This window comes from Apis cerana, linkage group LG12 (assembly GCF_029169275.1).
Source record: "Apis cerana isolate GH-2021 linkage group LG12, AcerK_1.0, whole genome shotgun sequence".
NCBI lineage: Eukaryota > Metazoa > Arthropoda > Insecta > Hymenoptera > Apidae > Apis > Apis cerana.
Window position 1 is genome coordinate 4,760,182 of NC_083863.1, and position 14,740 is coordinate 4,774,921.

Here is a 14,740-nt window from a genome sequence, read left to right on the forward strand (position 1 = left end):
ACCTTTCCATTTTCCTTTCTAGTTATGAATTAATCAAGTCCATATATATCTTTGTAAAAGCGACTCAATCACGCGAATCAATTACTTGAAAAGATAAAAGAATTATTTAATGCTGTCACTGTATCATAGAAAACGCGCGTTTATATTTAGATCGTTTGACCATAACAGTTTTCTTGTGGCCGTGAAAACTTATGGATCTGGCCTAATTGACCGAAGATAAAATCATTGAAACAGGAATAGTTGTATTCAATTATTTTTCGATAATTCTATGATAAATTATCGTTTATTAAACATGGACAAGCGAATAATAGAGGATCAATATCTGAAAATCAATAAATTTTTTGGACAGCTAGTTGGTGTGTGGCCTTATCAGCAAAGATTCATCAAGTTTTGCATAAGATTCATTACATCTGTTATAGTGGTTCTTACTCTTTCAGCACAGGTATTGTTATTAATAATTTATTTATATTAGATCATTTATGAGTAATTTTAAAAAAGTTATTAAAATTAAATTAGGATTTGTCAAACATTTATGTCATTTCCTAAATGAAAATTCTTGACAACAATTTTGACAATAAATTATTGTCATTTATGATACTTCACAGTATTAACATTGAATAATAATTTTTTTTTTGCATTAGATATCACGGGTAATAAAATTTTATAGTTTAGACGTTTTATCAGATCAATTGCCATATCTGGACGTAGGATTCGTCCTCTTATTCAAACAGTACAATTATATCCTAAACGAGGATAAGGTGAAAATTTGCAATTTTATTTATTCTACAATCCTTAGGATAATTATCAGTGTCGTTAAAATCGCAGCTCAGAGAACTTTTGAATGAAATTATATCCGATCGATTGATAAAACGATCGAAGGAAGAGTTAGAGATTTTGGAAATCTACTTAAAAAGAGCAAGAGTGCTTTCTACTGTTTACGAAGGTAATGAAGAAAAAATAAATTTTTTTAAATTGTAAAAATTGATATCATAAGATTCAGTAATAACATATACGACTTTTAATACGAATATAGAAAACAGTGAGAAAATCCAATTAAGAAAAAACGTCTATAAAATGTGAAACACAATTGTGTTTCATATATATTTAATTCTGATTATCTATGTATATTAAAAAATTATAATATCTTATATTGAATATGCAATTTATAAAAGATTTTTATTTTTAATTTATTATAAAAAAATTTAATATTTTAATATATCAAAATTTGATGAAAAATAATTTGAAGCGTTGAAGAAAATATTCGAAAAAATAAGTGTTCTTTATTTTTATAATTTTTAAATATATAATAATTTTCCAATCCATCTTCTCTTGCAAGTTATTAAATATTAATTTATTCGCTCTTTCATACGTTTCTCATCAATGTTTTCTTATATTTATTCATTTCGTTCTATATTTTATTCACTTCGAGTTCAGTTAGTATATTTTTCTGCGGCTTCATGTTCCTTCTTATACCAAGTATACCACCTATTTTGAACATCATCTCGCCCTTGAACGAGTCACGTGGCCGCGAACTAATCTATCCATCTTATTATTTTGTGGACGAAGAGAAATATTATTATCCCATATTAATGCACATGATAGCAGTTGCGTTAATACTCACTTCAGTATACGTAGCCTGCGATACGTATTTGGTTTACATTGTACATCATGGATGCGCCTTGTTAGCTATCAGCGGGTGAGTATTCGTTAACCGTTCTTTATATTCCTCATATCCCACAATTTGTTAGATATCGCGCTGAAAGATTACGTTTCGACTTGAGAATTTTGACTGTAATCAATGAAAATGAACGTAGGTATCGTTTCAAGCACGCGGTGGATGACATAAAGCTTCGTGGAGGAGATTATATTGACCCGTTAACGGATGAAACTTACACGAGAGTCAGACAGTCCATTAAAGCCCACAAAACAGCCGTTGAGTTAGTATTGTTGCAGTTAGTAATATAAATATCAACTACGTACCAACTATTTTATACATATTTTTTATTACGATCTACGTGCAAAGATACGTGGATAAAATAGACGCCTGCCACATACATTACTTCTTACTTATCATAGGAATGATAGTATTAGCTTTCACCGGTACTTTCGTAAAGGCAAGTTTAAGACTCATACATATACAGAATCATGTACATGGTGTTTTATATATAAATAAAGATGGAATATTTTTGAAAGATCGATTGTAGAAGCTAAAACGAATATAAAAGTTGATATTCAAAATTGATTAAATTATAAGTTTTATTGAAAATTCGCGTTGGATGAAGCGAGATGAAAAATAGGGAGAGAGGAGTACACTATATTAACTTTTGCTTGTTTTCGCTTCTACAATCAATTCTCCAAGGATATATTAATATGTATACGAATTTTATGTACAGTACTGTTGTAATTTAATTACAGTTGTCATCGATGGAAGTGAATGTTAGGTTTTTCACGTTCTGTGCATTCACTGTTGGCCAGTTGACACATCTGTTTTTTTTAACGATCATGGGACAATTTCTGATAAATGCCAACGACGAAATTTTCAAAACAATGTGAGATTGATATTACATGTATCGAAAATGTCAAATATGAAGAAAATTATTATTTATCGTTATTGCATTTGGATAAAATTATATATTGAAATTCAAGCAACATTTTATTTTCTTTTACTTTTTTAATCAAAGAAAATATTATCGTGCAATAGAATTTCGCGATTCATTACACTCTGTTTATGTATAGATATGAAGCACATTGGTATAATGGTTCGTCGAGAACGCAATCATTGTACATACTGGTACTTCGAAAATGTTTGAGCCCGCCAAAATTGACAGGAGGAGGATTGGTTGCTTTGAATTTGGACAGCTTTTTACAGGTGAACCGATATTTTTTTTTACATAAAATTGGATAAATATTTAAAAAAAAAGCAACTTCCGATTAAGTATAACATTGATTGAATTCTTTCCAGATCTTAAAAGCGTCATTTTCATACTACACTGTATTTAGATCATAATAAATTGATAAAATAAAATGATAGAAAGTAAAAAATTCGAATTTGTTAATATTTATTAATGTTGTGCAAATTAATCGGTAAGACAATGTATTTGTTACGTCATATCCCCAATGGGATTATTTGTTGTTGTTATGCCTAAAATATATTCAAATGTTAAACAGCAAGATGTGATATTTTCGTTTTCTTTTCTTTTTTTGCTTTCAATACTGTTTTTATCGGTGAAAAATATTATGTGAAAAATAGCAAAATTATGATTATTATTATTGATCAGTGAGAGATTAATAATAAGTTATAATTAACAAATTAAAAATTATATATGTCTGTTTTTTTATGCCTAGTAAAAATATATTCAATTTATTTGTATTTAGTTATTTATAGATAATATATCGACAATAGTTATAGCTATCATTTTGAGAGCTATCACTATCTGATTGTAAAATATTAAATTTTATGTCTATTTGAATGATGATTTAATGATTCTTCTTGTAGAATAATTTTTAATATAATTTAAATTATTATTTACGTAATAAAGAATTTATTTTCACAATATTTTCAATAGATTAATTCATTCAATAGATAATTCAAAAATATTAATATACAATACATTTTTTAGAAATAGTTTTTAAAAATAATAATATTAATTCTTTTTGTAATTGTATATGATAAAAATTATATATAATATTCTTTTTTAAAGGTTTTAGAGGTATAAATAATTAATATCAAAGCAATAAAAAAGATTCGTGTATATGAAATTAAACAATTCAATCTTCAAATAATTTCATGATAATAAATAAAAAGACAAAAACTCAACGTATTGAAATTTAAATTATAATTAATTATTAATAAATAAAACTTAGCAAATCATAAATTATAGAAGTTATCGATAAAAAATTCTTTTGTACAATATTTACAAATTATATAAACGATTTGAATATTTTGATAAAAATTTTTTTGATTACCTAATAGTTGAAAAAATCTCTCGATAGATCTGGCACCTCGATTCCTTATAATTTAAAAAATTTTTACATTATATCAATTTGATAGTATCCCGCACAGCGTTAAGAACAGACTGACGAGAAATTCTGTTGTAACAGAAGGACATGAAGAGAATATCGATTATTCAATTTGGTTATTCGTGATTAGTCGTGTTTCTGTGAGTTTTATTATTGTCGATCAACGTATGACATTGTTGATCAACTAACTCCTTATCTAATAATCAGTAAAAATGAAAAAAAGAAATGTGATAAAAGATGTAGCACACAATGACGAAAGAAATTCTTACGATACTTTCAAGTGGCCAATTTCAGAATTTCCTGTGAAAATATGAATTGGTTAAGATTGACATTCAACGAGGTAACGATTAACTTTATTAATATTTAAGAGAAACCTTCTACATCACTCGTGAACCGTTTTTCCCTACCAAGGAGTGAATCATTCAGCCAATAATAAAAAAAACTATAATAATTCCATTATATACAATTTTGTAAAATACTCTATTTCAATATTTAAAGTAAATCAAGGATTGTCATATCCATTTTACTTGACAATAAGCGACAGTAGAAATTTTATATTCGTCTTCTAAAGAATTATTCAATGAAACACTTCACGACACGAAGGAAGGCTATAAGAATTATCGAAGACGGAACAATTGTTTTTTTTTTTTCGAATTGGCATTTGTGTTGTTCTGATCATGGACGCGAGAACAGTGGAAAAAAATTTTTTGATAGTCAACAAAATATTCGGATTAATAACCGGTGTATGGCCGTATCAGAATTATCGGTCGAAAATGGCGGAACGATTCATAAGTATCACGGTGATGATGAGTGGTTTCGTGACACAGGTATGATAGATGATAATGATTCCGAGTCAATCTTGATTTTATTATTATAAAATTAAAATTCTATTTTACCTCTGTAATGACAGAGGACATTGAAAGTTTTTCACATTGAAAATAATTAAAATACATTCAAAGAAGAATACAAGTTTTATATTTATTATTTAATTAATAATAATTATATATGAAAATATCCTGCGTTGAAGAATAATCAAAAAGACAATCAAGAATTGTGCATCTTAGCTTCTTGTGAATTTTTTAATTTTACCATTTGTAATTAGTGTATTCAATTTAAAAAAAAAATAATTATCTTGCTTTCATAATTTATAGTGAGGCATAAATAATTGTATATTTTAAAATAAATATTTATTATTATTAAGAAATATTCATTTACTCAACATTATTTCATTTGTCTATCTTATTAATTAATGAAGTTAATCAATACGATATTCGAATGGCTCAATTTATATATAGAAAATATTTATAATAATCCTTTTATAATTACAGGTTGCATATCTCGTATTGAATCCCACTATGGACAAAGCAGCAACGAACTTGCCTTATTCTATAGCATCGTTTGGAACATTTATAAAAATGGGTAATTACTTTTTGGATGAAACTAAGGTGAGGGGATATTTTCGACATTTATTTAACACACTGTAAATGATATTTAGATCTCTCTTGCTGGATTCTTTTATAGTTTTTTTACAATGATCTTTCAATAGAATAGATTAAGATCAGATTAAGACTGCTCTATCTCTGTCACACTTTGTTTCCATCTCGTTTATTTGATTAACTTAATAAATAAACTTAACTTAATTTTTATATATCAATTTTTTTGGTCTCTAGAATTGACTCTCCAAATCCGTTTTACGAATATTTTAACATTGCTGTATAATATTTTAATAATTTTGATTTAACATTTTAATTCATAATTCTATCGAAAAATTACAGCTGACAACAATATTGAATCACATATTCGAAGATTGGGCGGCGATAAAAACGAAAGAAGAATACGAGATTATGTACAAATATTCACGAAGAGGATTGTTCATCACGATAAGTTATTTTCGTAAGTATATCATGGAACATTGACATATCTGAATTAAAATAAATCCTTTCAGATGATCGGTTCAGATCAAAGAATCAAATTTATAAATACAATTAGAATTTAACAATTTTCAAATATGAACAATATAAATATTTTCAGATATGTATCGATTTAAATATTTGTATACACTCGTTTCGTGTTTGAATAGTCGAAATTCAAGTGAATTTTCGATATTCTACTTTAAATTTAAATTTTATCCTACTCTCGAGAAAGATTCGCACGGAACATATTTAATACAATACAATTCTCTGAAGCATGTATACCTGATTCATCAAATTTACAATCGATACCATATTGTACTTTTATAGTGCATATTGGTGTTACTGAAACATTTATGCTTATGTGGCCCATGGTGCCGCCTATTCTGGACATCATCATACCATTAAACGTGTCACGGAAACGTATATTCTTGTACCCGGCTTATTTCTGGTTGGACGACGAAAAGTACTACGTGCTTTTATTAGGACACATGATAATCACACTACTCATGATTTGCTTTATATTTTGCGCCTGCGATACGAACTACGTGTACGCTGTGCAGCATGCATGCGGTTTGCTGGCAATCGCCAAGTACGAAAATTCATTAATTCCCCAAAGTATAATGATCGAATCATTATTACGAAAATTATTATTTCTTTTCATTTAGATATCGGTTTAAAAATGTATGCAAAAATTTGAAAGAAGATCGTGCCACGCCATTAGAGGAAATCAAGTATAAGAGTATATGCGAATCGATCAAGGCGCATCAACACGCTTTGAAGTTGGTACAAGTTTGTGGAATTATGAATATCTTTGATTTTTCTCTCGCTTTTAACGTTAATTTTGAATCTGCATTAAGTTTATTTAATATTATTCAAACGTAATCTATCTTTATTATTTTCAATTGGAGAAACAGGGAAAGATCTTTCTTTTTTTCTTGTAAAATCCTATTAAATACCTTTATCTACTTTTTATCCTTCGTTAAATATATATACATATGATAATTTATAATAAAAAAATGAAAAGAGAAAATATAACGTTATGAAATTTTTCACAGACTAATTTACCTTTAACATAGATACCTGAAGCTAATCGAAAATAGTTACCATATGTATTTATTCGTTTCTATGGGACTGCTGATAATGGCCATTAGCGTGTCGTTATTAGAGGTATAATAATTTTCAATGTACAAGAAAACTTTTTCCTTAACACGATTATTCTGCATGATTACTTTAACAGATTGCTTTCAGGTGGCAAATGGCAAAAATGGTTCGAGAGAATTAGTGCAAGCTACATTTTTGTTCGCTCAATTATTCCACACGTTCATTCTCACCGTTCAAGGACAATTTGTGATAAATGAATTACAAGATGTTTATGAATCTATGTGAGTGAACGAAAAATATTAATTTTTGTTAAAACAATTGTATCACAAGGAAAAAAGAAATGCTGCTTCCTTATTTCTTTTAAATACAATTGTCCTTTGCAGATACGAATCTCCATGGTACACTTTTTCACCTAGAATTCGATCGTTATACGTGTTATCGTTGAGAAGTTGCCTAAATTTTCCCACGTTAACAGCCGGTGGTCTGATCGTATTGAATTTACAATCTTTCGCAGAGGTAATATATAAAAAACTTGTTATTTAAACGTGACGTAAAATATTTGTACGAATGGAATTTCCATTTTCAGATAATCAAAGCAGCTATTTCCTATTATACAGTAATGCAAACGACGTAATAACGATGTATTATTATGTACGTATATGACGATTGGAATATTATATACAATGGGTGTTAATATGTATGTATAAACATCTTTGAAATTGATTCTAGACGTCAAAACAATCTTTCTTAATATATCTTTCCAATATATTAATGTCCCATTCAGAATGAATATATAATTTACTATATTTTTATCATTTATAATATTATTGTTTAATAAATAAGCATCAATATATATCGTGTGTAATTAATTTTATCAATATTTTAACTTCAAGATAAAAAAGTACCATAAATATATTAATATTCTGTATTTTCATGTACTTATATGAAGTTCGACACAAAATAAAAATCTAAAAAAATATTAATTGAAGCACATATTGCTCACTTTTCACACAATATAAAAATTACCAAGGTTTATTTTTCAATCTACGTAGAAATGCATATATCATATTAAAATATTAAATTGGAAGAAGCTCAATATTTGAAAGTACTCAATATTTCATAAAACTTTATTAATAATTACAAAAAGAGAACTGCTCTTTTTAAAAAACTGCAATTTTTTAAATTATTATTGCAGTAAATGAACTATTCTACTCCTAAGAAATATCAAATTCGTGGCCATTATATTCCAATCATATCCTGTTATTAAAAATAAAGAAAAAAGTTAATACTTACATATTTTTCTTGCAAAATCTATTAGATCTGAGCTTCCATATCTCACAGATATCGACAATCTATCCAAACATGATAATGTATTTATATAAACAAAAAAAATACTTAATAAACAACAATTTAAATGTAATTCCAAAGTGTAAGTCTAAAAAGATTTAATCGAGGGCGAACATGGTAGCATTATTGAGAAGAAATTGGATATAGAGAAAATAAATATCAAAAGATGAATATATTTTCTTAGAATTTGTTCTTCATGACATTTCTAAATGGAATGTAATTACGCGAATTGCATTATTTCTCTACTGTACGATATTGAAAAACTGCACGCCTCGATCGATCCACGAGTGGCAAGTTTCGTTTGCAACGTTATATTTACTCGATTTATTATATCGGCGCAACATGTATTTACGTGTAAATGCAATTGAAAAGAGGTTTCTATATTCCTTCTACAGGGATTAAATTTTATAAATGGAAACGTACAACAATTGTAACAATGCATTTTCAAAAGAGATGCATTTCAATTCAAAGATATGAATTATTGACGCGCGCTAAAGCGTGCATTTATCTTCGCCTTGGTCTATAGAATCATCGAAACGATTAATAAGAGTATTTCTACCGGCTTCTTTGTCTTTGTCTTCAGTCTAGATTCCATCATGGATTCGGATATGTTGGAGAAGCGATTCCTAAAGATCACGAAAAGATTCGCGAAGTTGAGCGGTATTTGGCCCGATCAAAATAAGTATCTCAAATACATTTCGTGGATTATTATATACGTTATTAGTATACCTTCTGTTGTTGTGCAGGTACGTGGACAATTAACCGTTGTTCGTTGATATTTTATGTGTAAAAGATTATTTATAACTTATATATTTATTATTATTTAATGTAATGTTTGTTTAAAAATATTATACATAATCAGTTGAGGTTAATTATATATTATGAAAATAATTGGATATACGTATAATTGTGCTTCTGTTTGAATAAAAATTAATATTAATTTTGTCAAAGAAGTGGAAATATTTGAATTTATATTTTCGATTCTGCTATGAATGATTATCAACTTTTTCGTATATCAAAAATTTGTGTAATTTGATAGCTAAAAGAAGCTATACAATTTTTATAATAAAAATCATTATTTAAACTATAATCCATTTAAATAAAATATTCTATATTCCATTAATCACAAATATTTGAATCTCTCTTGTCTTCTTAATGATTCTGTTTTAAAATTTTTAGTAAAATTTCAATTTAATTCAATTTTGATTTTAGGTAGCAAGAATTGTACACATATCTACTGTAAATGTTATAGTAGAGCAATCAGGTATTGCAACTGCGATATTTCTGTTGCTGTTAAAAGAAGCTAACTACATTCTCAATGCAACGAAGGTGAGAAGACACTTAGCAATTAAAGTTATCTTTTTAATTTAAAATAAATTTGAATAAATTATAGGTCAAGTCTCTGTTCAACGATTTGTACATGGATTGGACGATGGATCGGCCGAAAGAGGAAGTTGAGATTATGTCAACATATGCCCAAAGAGGATCTTTTCTTGCAACGTTCTATCTTAGTGAGTCGATTTATATTTCCAAAATTTTATCATAATTTTAATCAAATGATTAAATATAAGAAACATATTTTACTTATGCTAATGGTACGAAAATGATCTCGTGGAATTGAAAGAAAAGAATAAATTACGAACAATTAATTCAATTATTTCATTTTATAATTCAATGTAATTTGTGTACAATGGAATTAACAATATATATTTGCAATTCTCATAAATGCATCGTTGAAAATTTATCAAGATTTAAGAATTTTAAAATATCATTTACATAACGACTCAACAACAAATAGTCTTTTAAAAATATATACAAATATTTTATTTTATTATATTAAATATTTTATTATATAATTGGTTATATTGACATAAAAAAATAAAGTTTCAGACAATTAGCATTTTAGAATCATTTTATTGTGATATATTTTTCTCTATTCTTTCCTTAAAATATTCAAAAAATTATTTTGAAAGCAACAAAAGAATAAATTATAAATAAGTTAAAAAAATTAATTTCCAATTCAATTTATCTTCATTCAATATCTTCTTTCCTTTCAATCCATTCCCTATTCTTCTTCAACTGTATATTTAAAAAACAATATTAATACTTTTTCAATTTATGAATCATTCTCTCTTGCTTCCTTGGGATGATGGATTATCTGTTACATTCATATTGAAAATTTACTTCCAGTAAACGCGTACTGTTGCTCACTTTTATTCTTACAAGTGCCATGGACAGCTCGTTTGTTGTACATGATAAAATCACAAAACACGTCCCCGCCTATGTTACATGTCATACCAGGTTACTATTTCATCGATGATGACCGCGACTATTATTACTTCATCCAACTGCACATGAGCCTTTCGATAATCATGGTGGTCGTCGTGTACGTCGCCTATGACACTTGTTACATAGTATTCGTGCAGCACGTTTGCGGATTATTGGCCGTGGCCGGGTAAATAAATTGATATCACTTTCTCTTGCAAAAATTTTCAAAATTTCGCTCAACGAAAAATGGACGTTCTTCAGATATCGCTTCAAACACGCGATCGACGATTCCGCTTTGAAGAATTCCGAGGAAAAGATAAAAGAGACTTGTAAAAAAATACGTTCCTCTATTCAAGGACACGAACGAGCTATAAGGTTCTATTTCCATTTCTATTTCTATTTCTATTTTACTTTTACATGCAGTCAGTTACAGAAATATTTGTACTTTGCAATAGGAATTTTGGAGTAGGAATTTAATCTTTTCAATTTTTTTACAAATTTTTTTTATTTTTAACAGAACTATGGATTTATTTAAAGCATAAAACAAAATTTTAAATTATAAAATGTTTAATTTTTAATCCTCTATCAGCCTGCTTTGAAAAATATCCATTGAAATTGTTTTCAAAATTGAAAACAATTCAGAATTGATTTCAAAGAAAATGATTTTAAAAAATTGCTTCAATGTAGAAACTTTTAATGAAATCAGAATTTTTTCAGAATTTTCTGGTATAATGTACGAATATTTTTTTGATTGTTATTCTATATTTATTAATGAATTAAATACCAAAATTGAAGTATTAATATATATATATTAATATAATAATAGATAAAAGTATTTTCTTCGATCATTATGAATTTAAAATAGGTATTTAAAGAAAATCGAGGATACACATGTTAATTTACTTTTTATATCTTTGGGTCTGATAATCATGAGTTTTAGTATCACGTTACTAAAGGTAAATTTAATTGAATTTTATTTTATTCGTACATGATCGATTGAACATGATCGATGATTATTCCAAATTACTCTTGATTATTCGAAATTATAGGTCGTTACGATGGACTATTGTTTGGATTTTTATAAATATTCCAGCTTTTTGATCGTTCAATTGATGCACTTGTGCTATGTGATGATTCAAGGACAATTCGTGATAGATTCGTGCAATGAGATTTATTGCTCGATGTAAGTAATTATAATAAAATTTAAAGATAGAAATTTTAGAATTAAATTTTCTTAATTTACTGACAAAGGAAATCCTTTCTAACAATGATATTTCTTCTTCTTATGGTATAAAAATAATTCATAAAAATTTTTCTTGTTTTATTTTTTAATTTATTCTATAAATGACTTACTTACAGATACGAAGCATCATGGTACAATATCAATCCAAAAATACAAGCGTTATACGTATTAGCATTGCGAAGAAGTCTAACTCCACCTCGTTTAACCGCTGGTGGTTTAATAGAATTGAATATGCAAAGTTTCTCAGAAGTATATATATATTTAAAATTAATATTTTCTCGAATAATTATAAAATCGTTGAAAAAAATATTGGTATTTTCAGGTAATAAAACTATCTGTTTCGTATTATACAGTATTAAGATCGACGTAAAAAAAAAAAATTTATATAAAATATATATACGATGATATGACTATAATAGATGTTATATGATATGACTATAATTAGTATTATAAAATAATTTTGTAAAAGATTATTTTATTTGATATGTATATGATTATATTATATATAACATATATGATTTAAAAAGAAAGAATAGTTTTATATTCTTGTTTAGTATATGAATTCACTTAATGAATTATAAATAATCATAATAAATTAAGTATTTTATTTTTTTTTAATTTATAAAATAATTAAAAGTAATAAGAACATGTTACAAAAGTTCACAATACATTAAAATTGAATTATTTTTTATCATTATTGGTGAGATATATAAACTAAATATAGTTTCCAATACAATATTAAATAAAGATATATAAAATTTAATCAAATTCAATTATGACTTTTCAATCAAAATGATGCACACGTATCCTTTTGAAAAATAAAAGCTCTGAAAAATATTTGTATCACATATTTCATACATATATAAATTTAATAACACTTGACTGACCTGAATAATTTAATTAAAAATAATTATTCTTTTTCAAATATTTTTCATAATAGCAGAATCGCTATTATCATCACGAAAGGTAATAATTATTACTCCTGGAAACAAGTCGAATTATTCACTTGTACGTATGCATATGATCGAACGCTTATTAATCTCGCTGCAAAATATTAACCTGGAATCTGGACCGTGGGAGTAGGTCAGCTTAAACGTGCACAAAGCTCGGGGCACTTTCTCACAGAGGGAGCACAGACAAATATCTTTCGAGCTATTCACGGCTCGATGAAGAAGATAACGATACGAAAATTCATATAGATCTTCTTTTCTACAAAAATTCTTTACCGAGTCAATTTTATTCAGAGTTTATATTCAAAATAATCGCCATCGCCATAATTTATTTTAATTAAATATCTTTCGATTCTTAACAGAAGAAACAGGTAATGCTTTTAATGATTTACCTTCAAATGGAAAATCATATTGATGGACGTGCATCAATCATTAATAAGACAGTTAATAATTTCATGTAGATATTTTAAAGGTAAAGTACATTTAACAAGGGAGAATAACTCGACTTAATCGACCACTTTTTTCCAGGAGGGTTGCTGTAATAACAGACACGTAGCAAATTCTTTCGAATAAATATTGCATGGCGAAATGAAAATGAAACAATTTCATTCAACAAATTTGCCAGCTATCCTTAGAGAAAAAGTACGAGAATGATCACGTTATATGAAATTTGACTTGATCTCAGCAAAATTGAAAGATTGCAAAAATATTGAAAAATTTCTTTATCACTTTAATTGATCATAAAAGATCATAAAGATATATGAGAACATAAATATCAATCTATCGATCGAAAAATCTTACATCCACTTACAGATGAAATCATACACAATATTCTGTGAATGATTTCCTGTATACTACTTCAAGTGCCAATTCTTAACTCATTATATATATATTTATATCATATATTATGTTTACATATCTACAAAATGGCAATATATTACTAAACGATTTCAAACAATCGATCCTAAACACGAAACAACGATAATTGTTACGCAAAAATATATAAATAATCTAACTGTACAAGTTCATCCATCACTCGCCATTCTTTTTCCAATTTTCTAAGACCACACGTAATAAAAGTGCGTGTTAAAATTTACAAAGTTACCTTTCTCGCGAGATAAATTAATCCCAACAAAATCTCAATTCCCAAATAAGAAAATAAGAGAATTCTCGATTTCTTCTTCCCTGTTCCTAGCTATATATCTCCCCTATACACGCACAAGGAAGCTCAAACCGTTCGAGAAACGTCATTCTGCATCCACGGTAATCGTAGTATACCGCGTTTCTAAATCAACATGAATAATCATTTCAATTACCATCGTTCTTTTTCCGTTCCTCCGTTTTCCGCACGCTCTTGCGGAAGCGGGTTTCGGTGCCTTATTACTCTCGTTACAAGCACCCGCTTGTATTCAAGGCCGTGGGATCGGGCCAGATCGTAGCGACCTTGCGGCACACTCGAACCTAGTAACCGCGATTAGACGTGACTATCGTTGGAATCGTTTCAGCCTCCTGGACCAGGAAGGAGAAAGAGAAGGAGAAGGAGGAGGAGATGGGCGAAAGAGGATGAGAAACAAGTGGAAAGAGGGATGATGGAGCTTCCTCGAGATGTCGTCGAGGAAAAACAGGCCGAGACGAGCTGGAACTGGAGGAGGAATTCGTCTTTCGAGGGATCGAGCCGGTTGCTTTGGCGCGGCTCTCTTGTGAACCAGGTCAACGATGACTCAGTTCTGACAGCGGACAATAGTTTTATTAACAGACAATAGGATATAAGATTGATCTATGACGCGTTTTGCATACAGCGTGGTAACGTGTAATGCCGATCGGAAGGATGCAATTGAAGCCTCGAGGAGCGAGTGAGTTATTATTGTTTCCTGCTCGTAAGTATACATGTTGGAAAA

The 14,740-nt window shown here is 28.1% G+C and overlaps 3 protein-coding genes across 3 annotated transcripts; all 3 read left to right on the forward strand.

Moving 5' to 3' along the window:
* Positions 1 to 51: 51 nt before the first annotated feature.
* On the forward strand, positions 52 to 11,158 carry LOC107995548 (uncharacterized). The gene is made up of 18 exons (XM_062082747.1): positions 52 to 442; positions 642 to 758; positions 826 to 943; positions 1,435 to 1,696; positions 1,815 to 1,937; positions 2,024 to 2,114; positions 2,416 to 2,549; positions 2,737 to 2,869; positions 5,349 to 5,465; positions 5,796 to 5,913; positions 6,261 to 6,522; positions 7,010 to 7,100; positions 7,182 to 7,315; positions 8,908 to 9,127; positions 9,594 to 9,710; positions 9,775 to 9,892; positions 10,572 to 10,836; positions 10,911 to 11,158. The coding sequence occupies exons 1-18, from the start codon at positions 269 to 271 to the stop codon at positions 11,116 to 11,118; spliced, it is 2,802 nt and encodes a 933-aa protein (XP_061938731.1). The 5' UTR covers positions 52 to 268; the 3' UTR covers positions 11,119 to 11,158.
* LOC107995484 (odorant receptor 22a-like) lies at positions 6,915 to 7,826 on the forward strand. The gene is made up of 4 exons (XM_017053033.3): positions 6,915 to 7,100; positions 7,182 to 7,315; positions 7,418 to 7,550; positions 7,621 to 7,826. The coding sequence occupies exons 1-4, from the start codon at positions 7,041 to 7,043 to the stop codon at positions 7,666 to 7,668; spliced, it is 375 nt and encodes a 124-aa protein (XP_016908522.3). The 5' UTR covers positions 6,915 to 7,040; the 3' UTR covers positions 7,669 to 7,826.
* Positions 11,159 to 11,515: 357 nt separating the features above from the next.
* On the forward strand, positions 11,516 to 12,325 carry LOC133667106 (odorant receptor 33b-like). Its single transcript, XM_062083420.1, has 4 exons — positions 11,516 to 11,605; positions 11,699 to 11,832; positions 12,009 to 12,141; positions 12,215 to 12,325. Exons 1-4 carry the CDS (start codon positions 11,579 to 11,581, stop codon positions 12,260 to 12,262), a joined length of 342 nt encoding a protein of 113 aa, XP_061939404.1. The 5' UTR covers positions 11,516 to 11,578; the 3' UTR covers positions 12,263 to 12,325.
* The last annotated feature ends 2,415 nt before the right edge of the window (positions 12,326 to 14,740 follow it).

Coding starts and splice junctions, on each gene's coding strand:
- LOC107995484 (XM_017053033.3), top strand. CDS start 7,041: ATGTATTTATTCGTTTCTATGGGACTGCTGATAATGGCCATTAGCGTG. Junction 7,101..7,181: donor TTAGCGTGTCGTTATTAGAG/GTATAATAATTT, acceptor GATTGCTTTCAG/GTGGCAAATGGCAAAAATGG. Junction 7,551..7,620: donor ATTTACAATCTTTCGCAGAG/GTAATATATAAA, acceptor TTCCATTTTCAG/ATAATCAAAGCAGCTATTTC.
- LOC107995548 (XM_062082747.1), top strand. CDS start 269: ATGATAAATTATCGTTTATTAAACATGGACAAGCGAATAATAGAGGAT. Junction 2,870..5,348: donor ATTTGGACAGCTTTTTACAG/GTGAACCGATAT, acceptor TTATAATTACAG/GTTGCATATCTCGTATTGAA. Junction 7,101..7,181: donor TTAGCGTGTCGTTATTAGAG/GTATAATAATTT, acceptor GATTGCTTTCAG/GTGGCAAATGGCAAAAATGG.
- LOC133667106 (XM_062083420.1), top strand. CDS start 11,579: ATGAGTTTTAGTATCACGTTACTAAAG. Junction 11,606..11,698: donor TTAGTATCACGTTACTAAAG/GTAAATTTAATT, acceptor TCGAAATTATAG/GTCGTTACGATGGACTATTG. Junction 12,142..12,214: donor ATATGCAAAGTTTCTCAGAA/GTATATATATAT, acceptor TGGTATTTTCAG/GTAATAAAACTATCTGTTTC.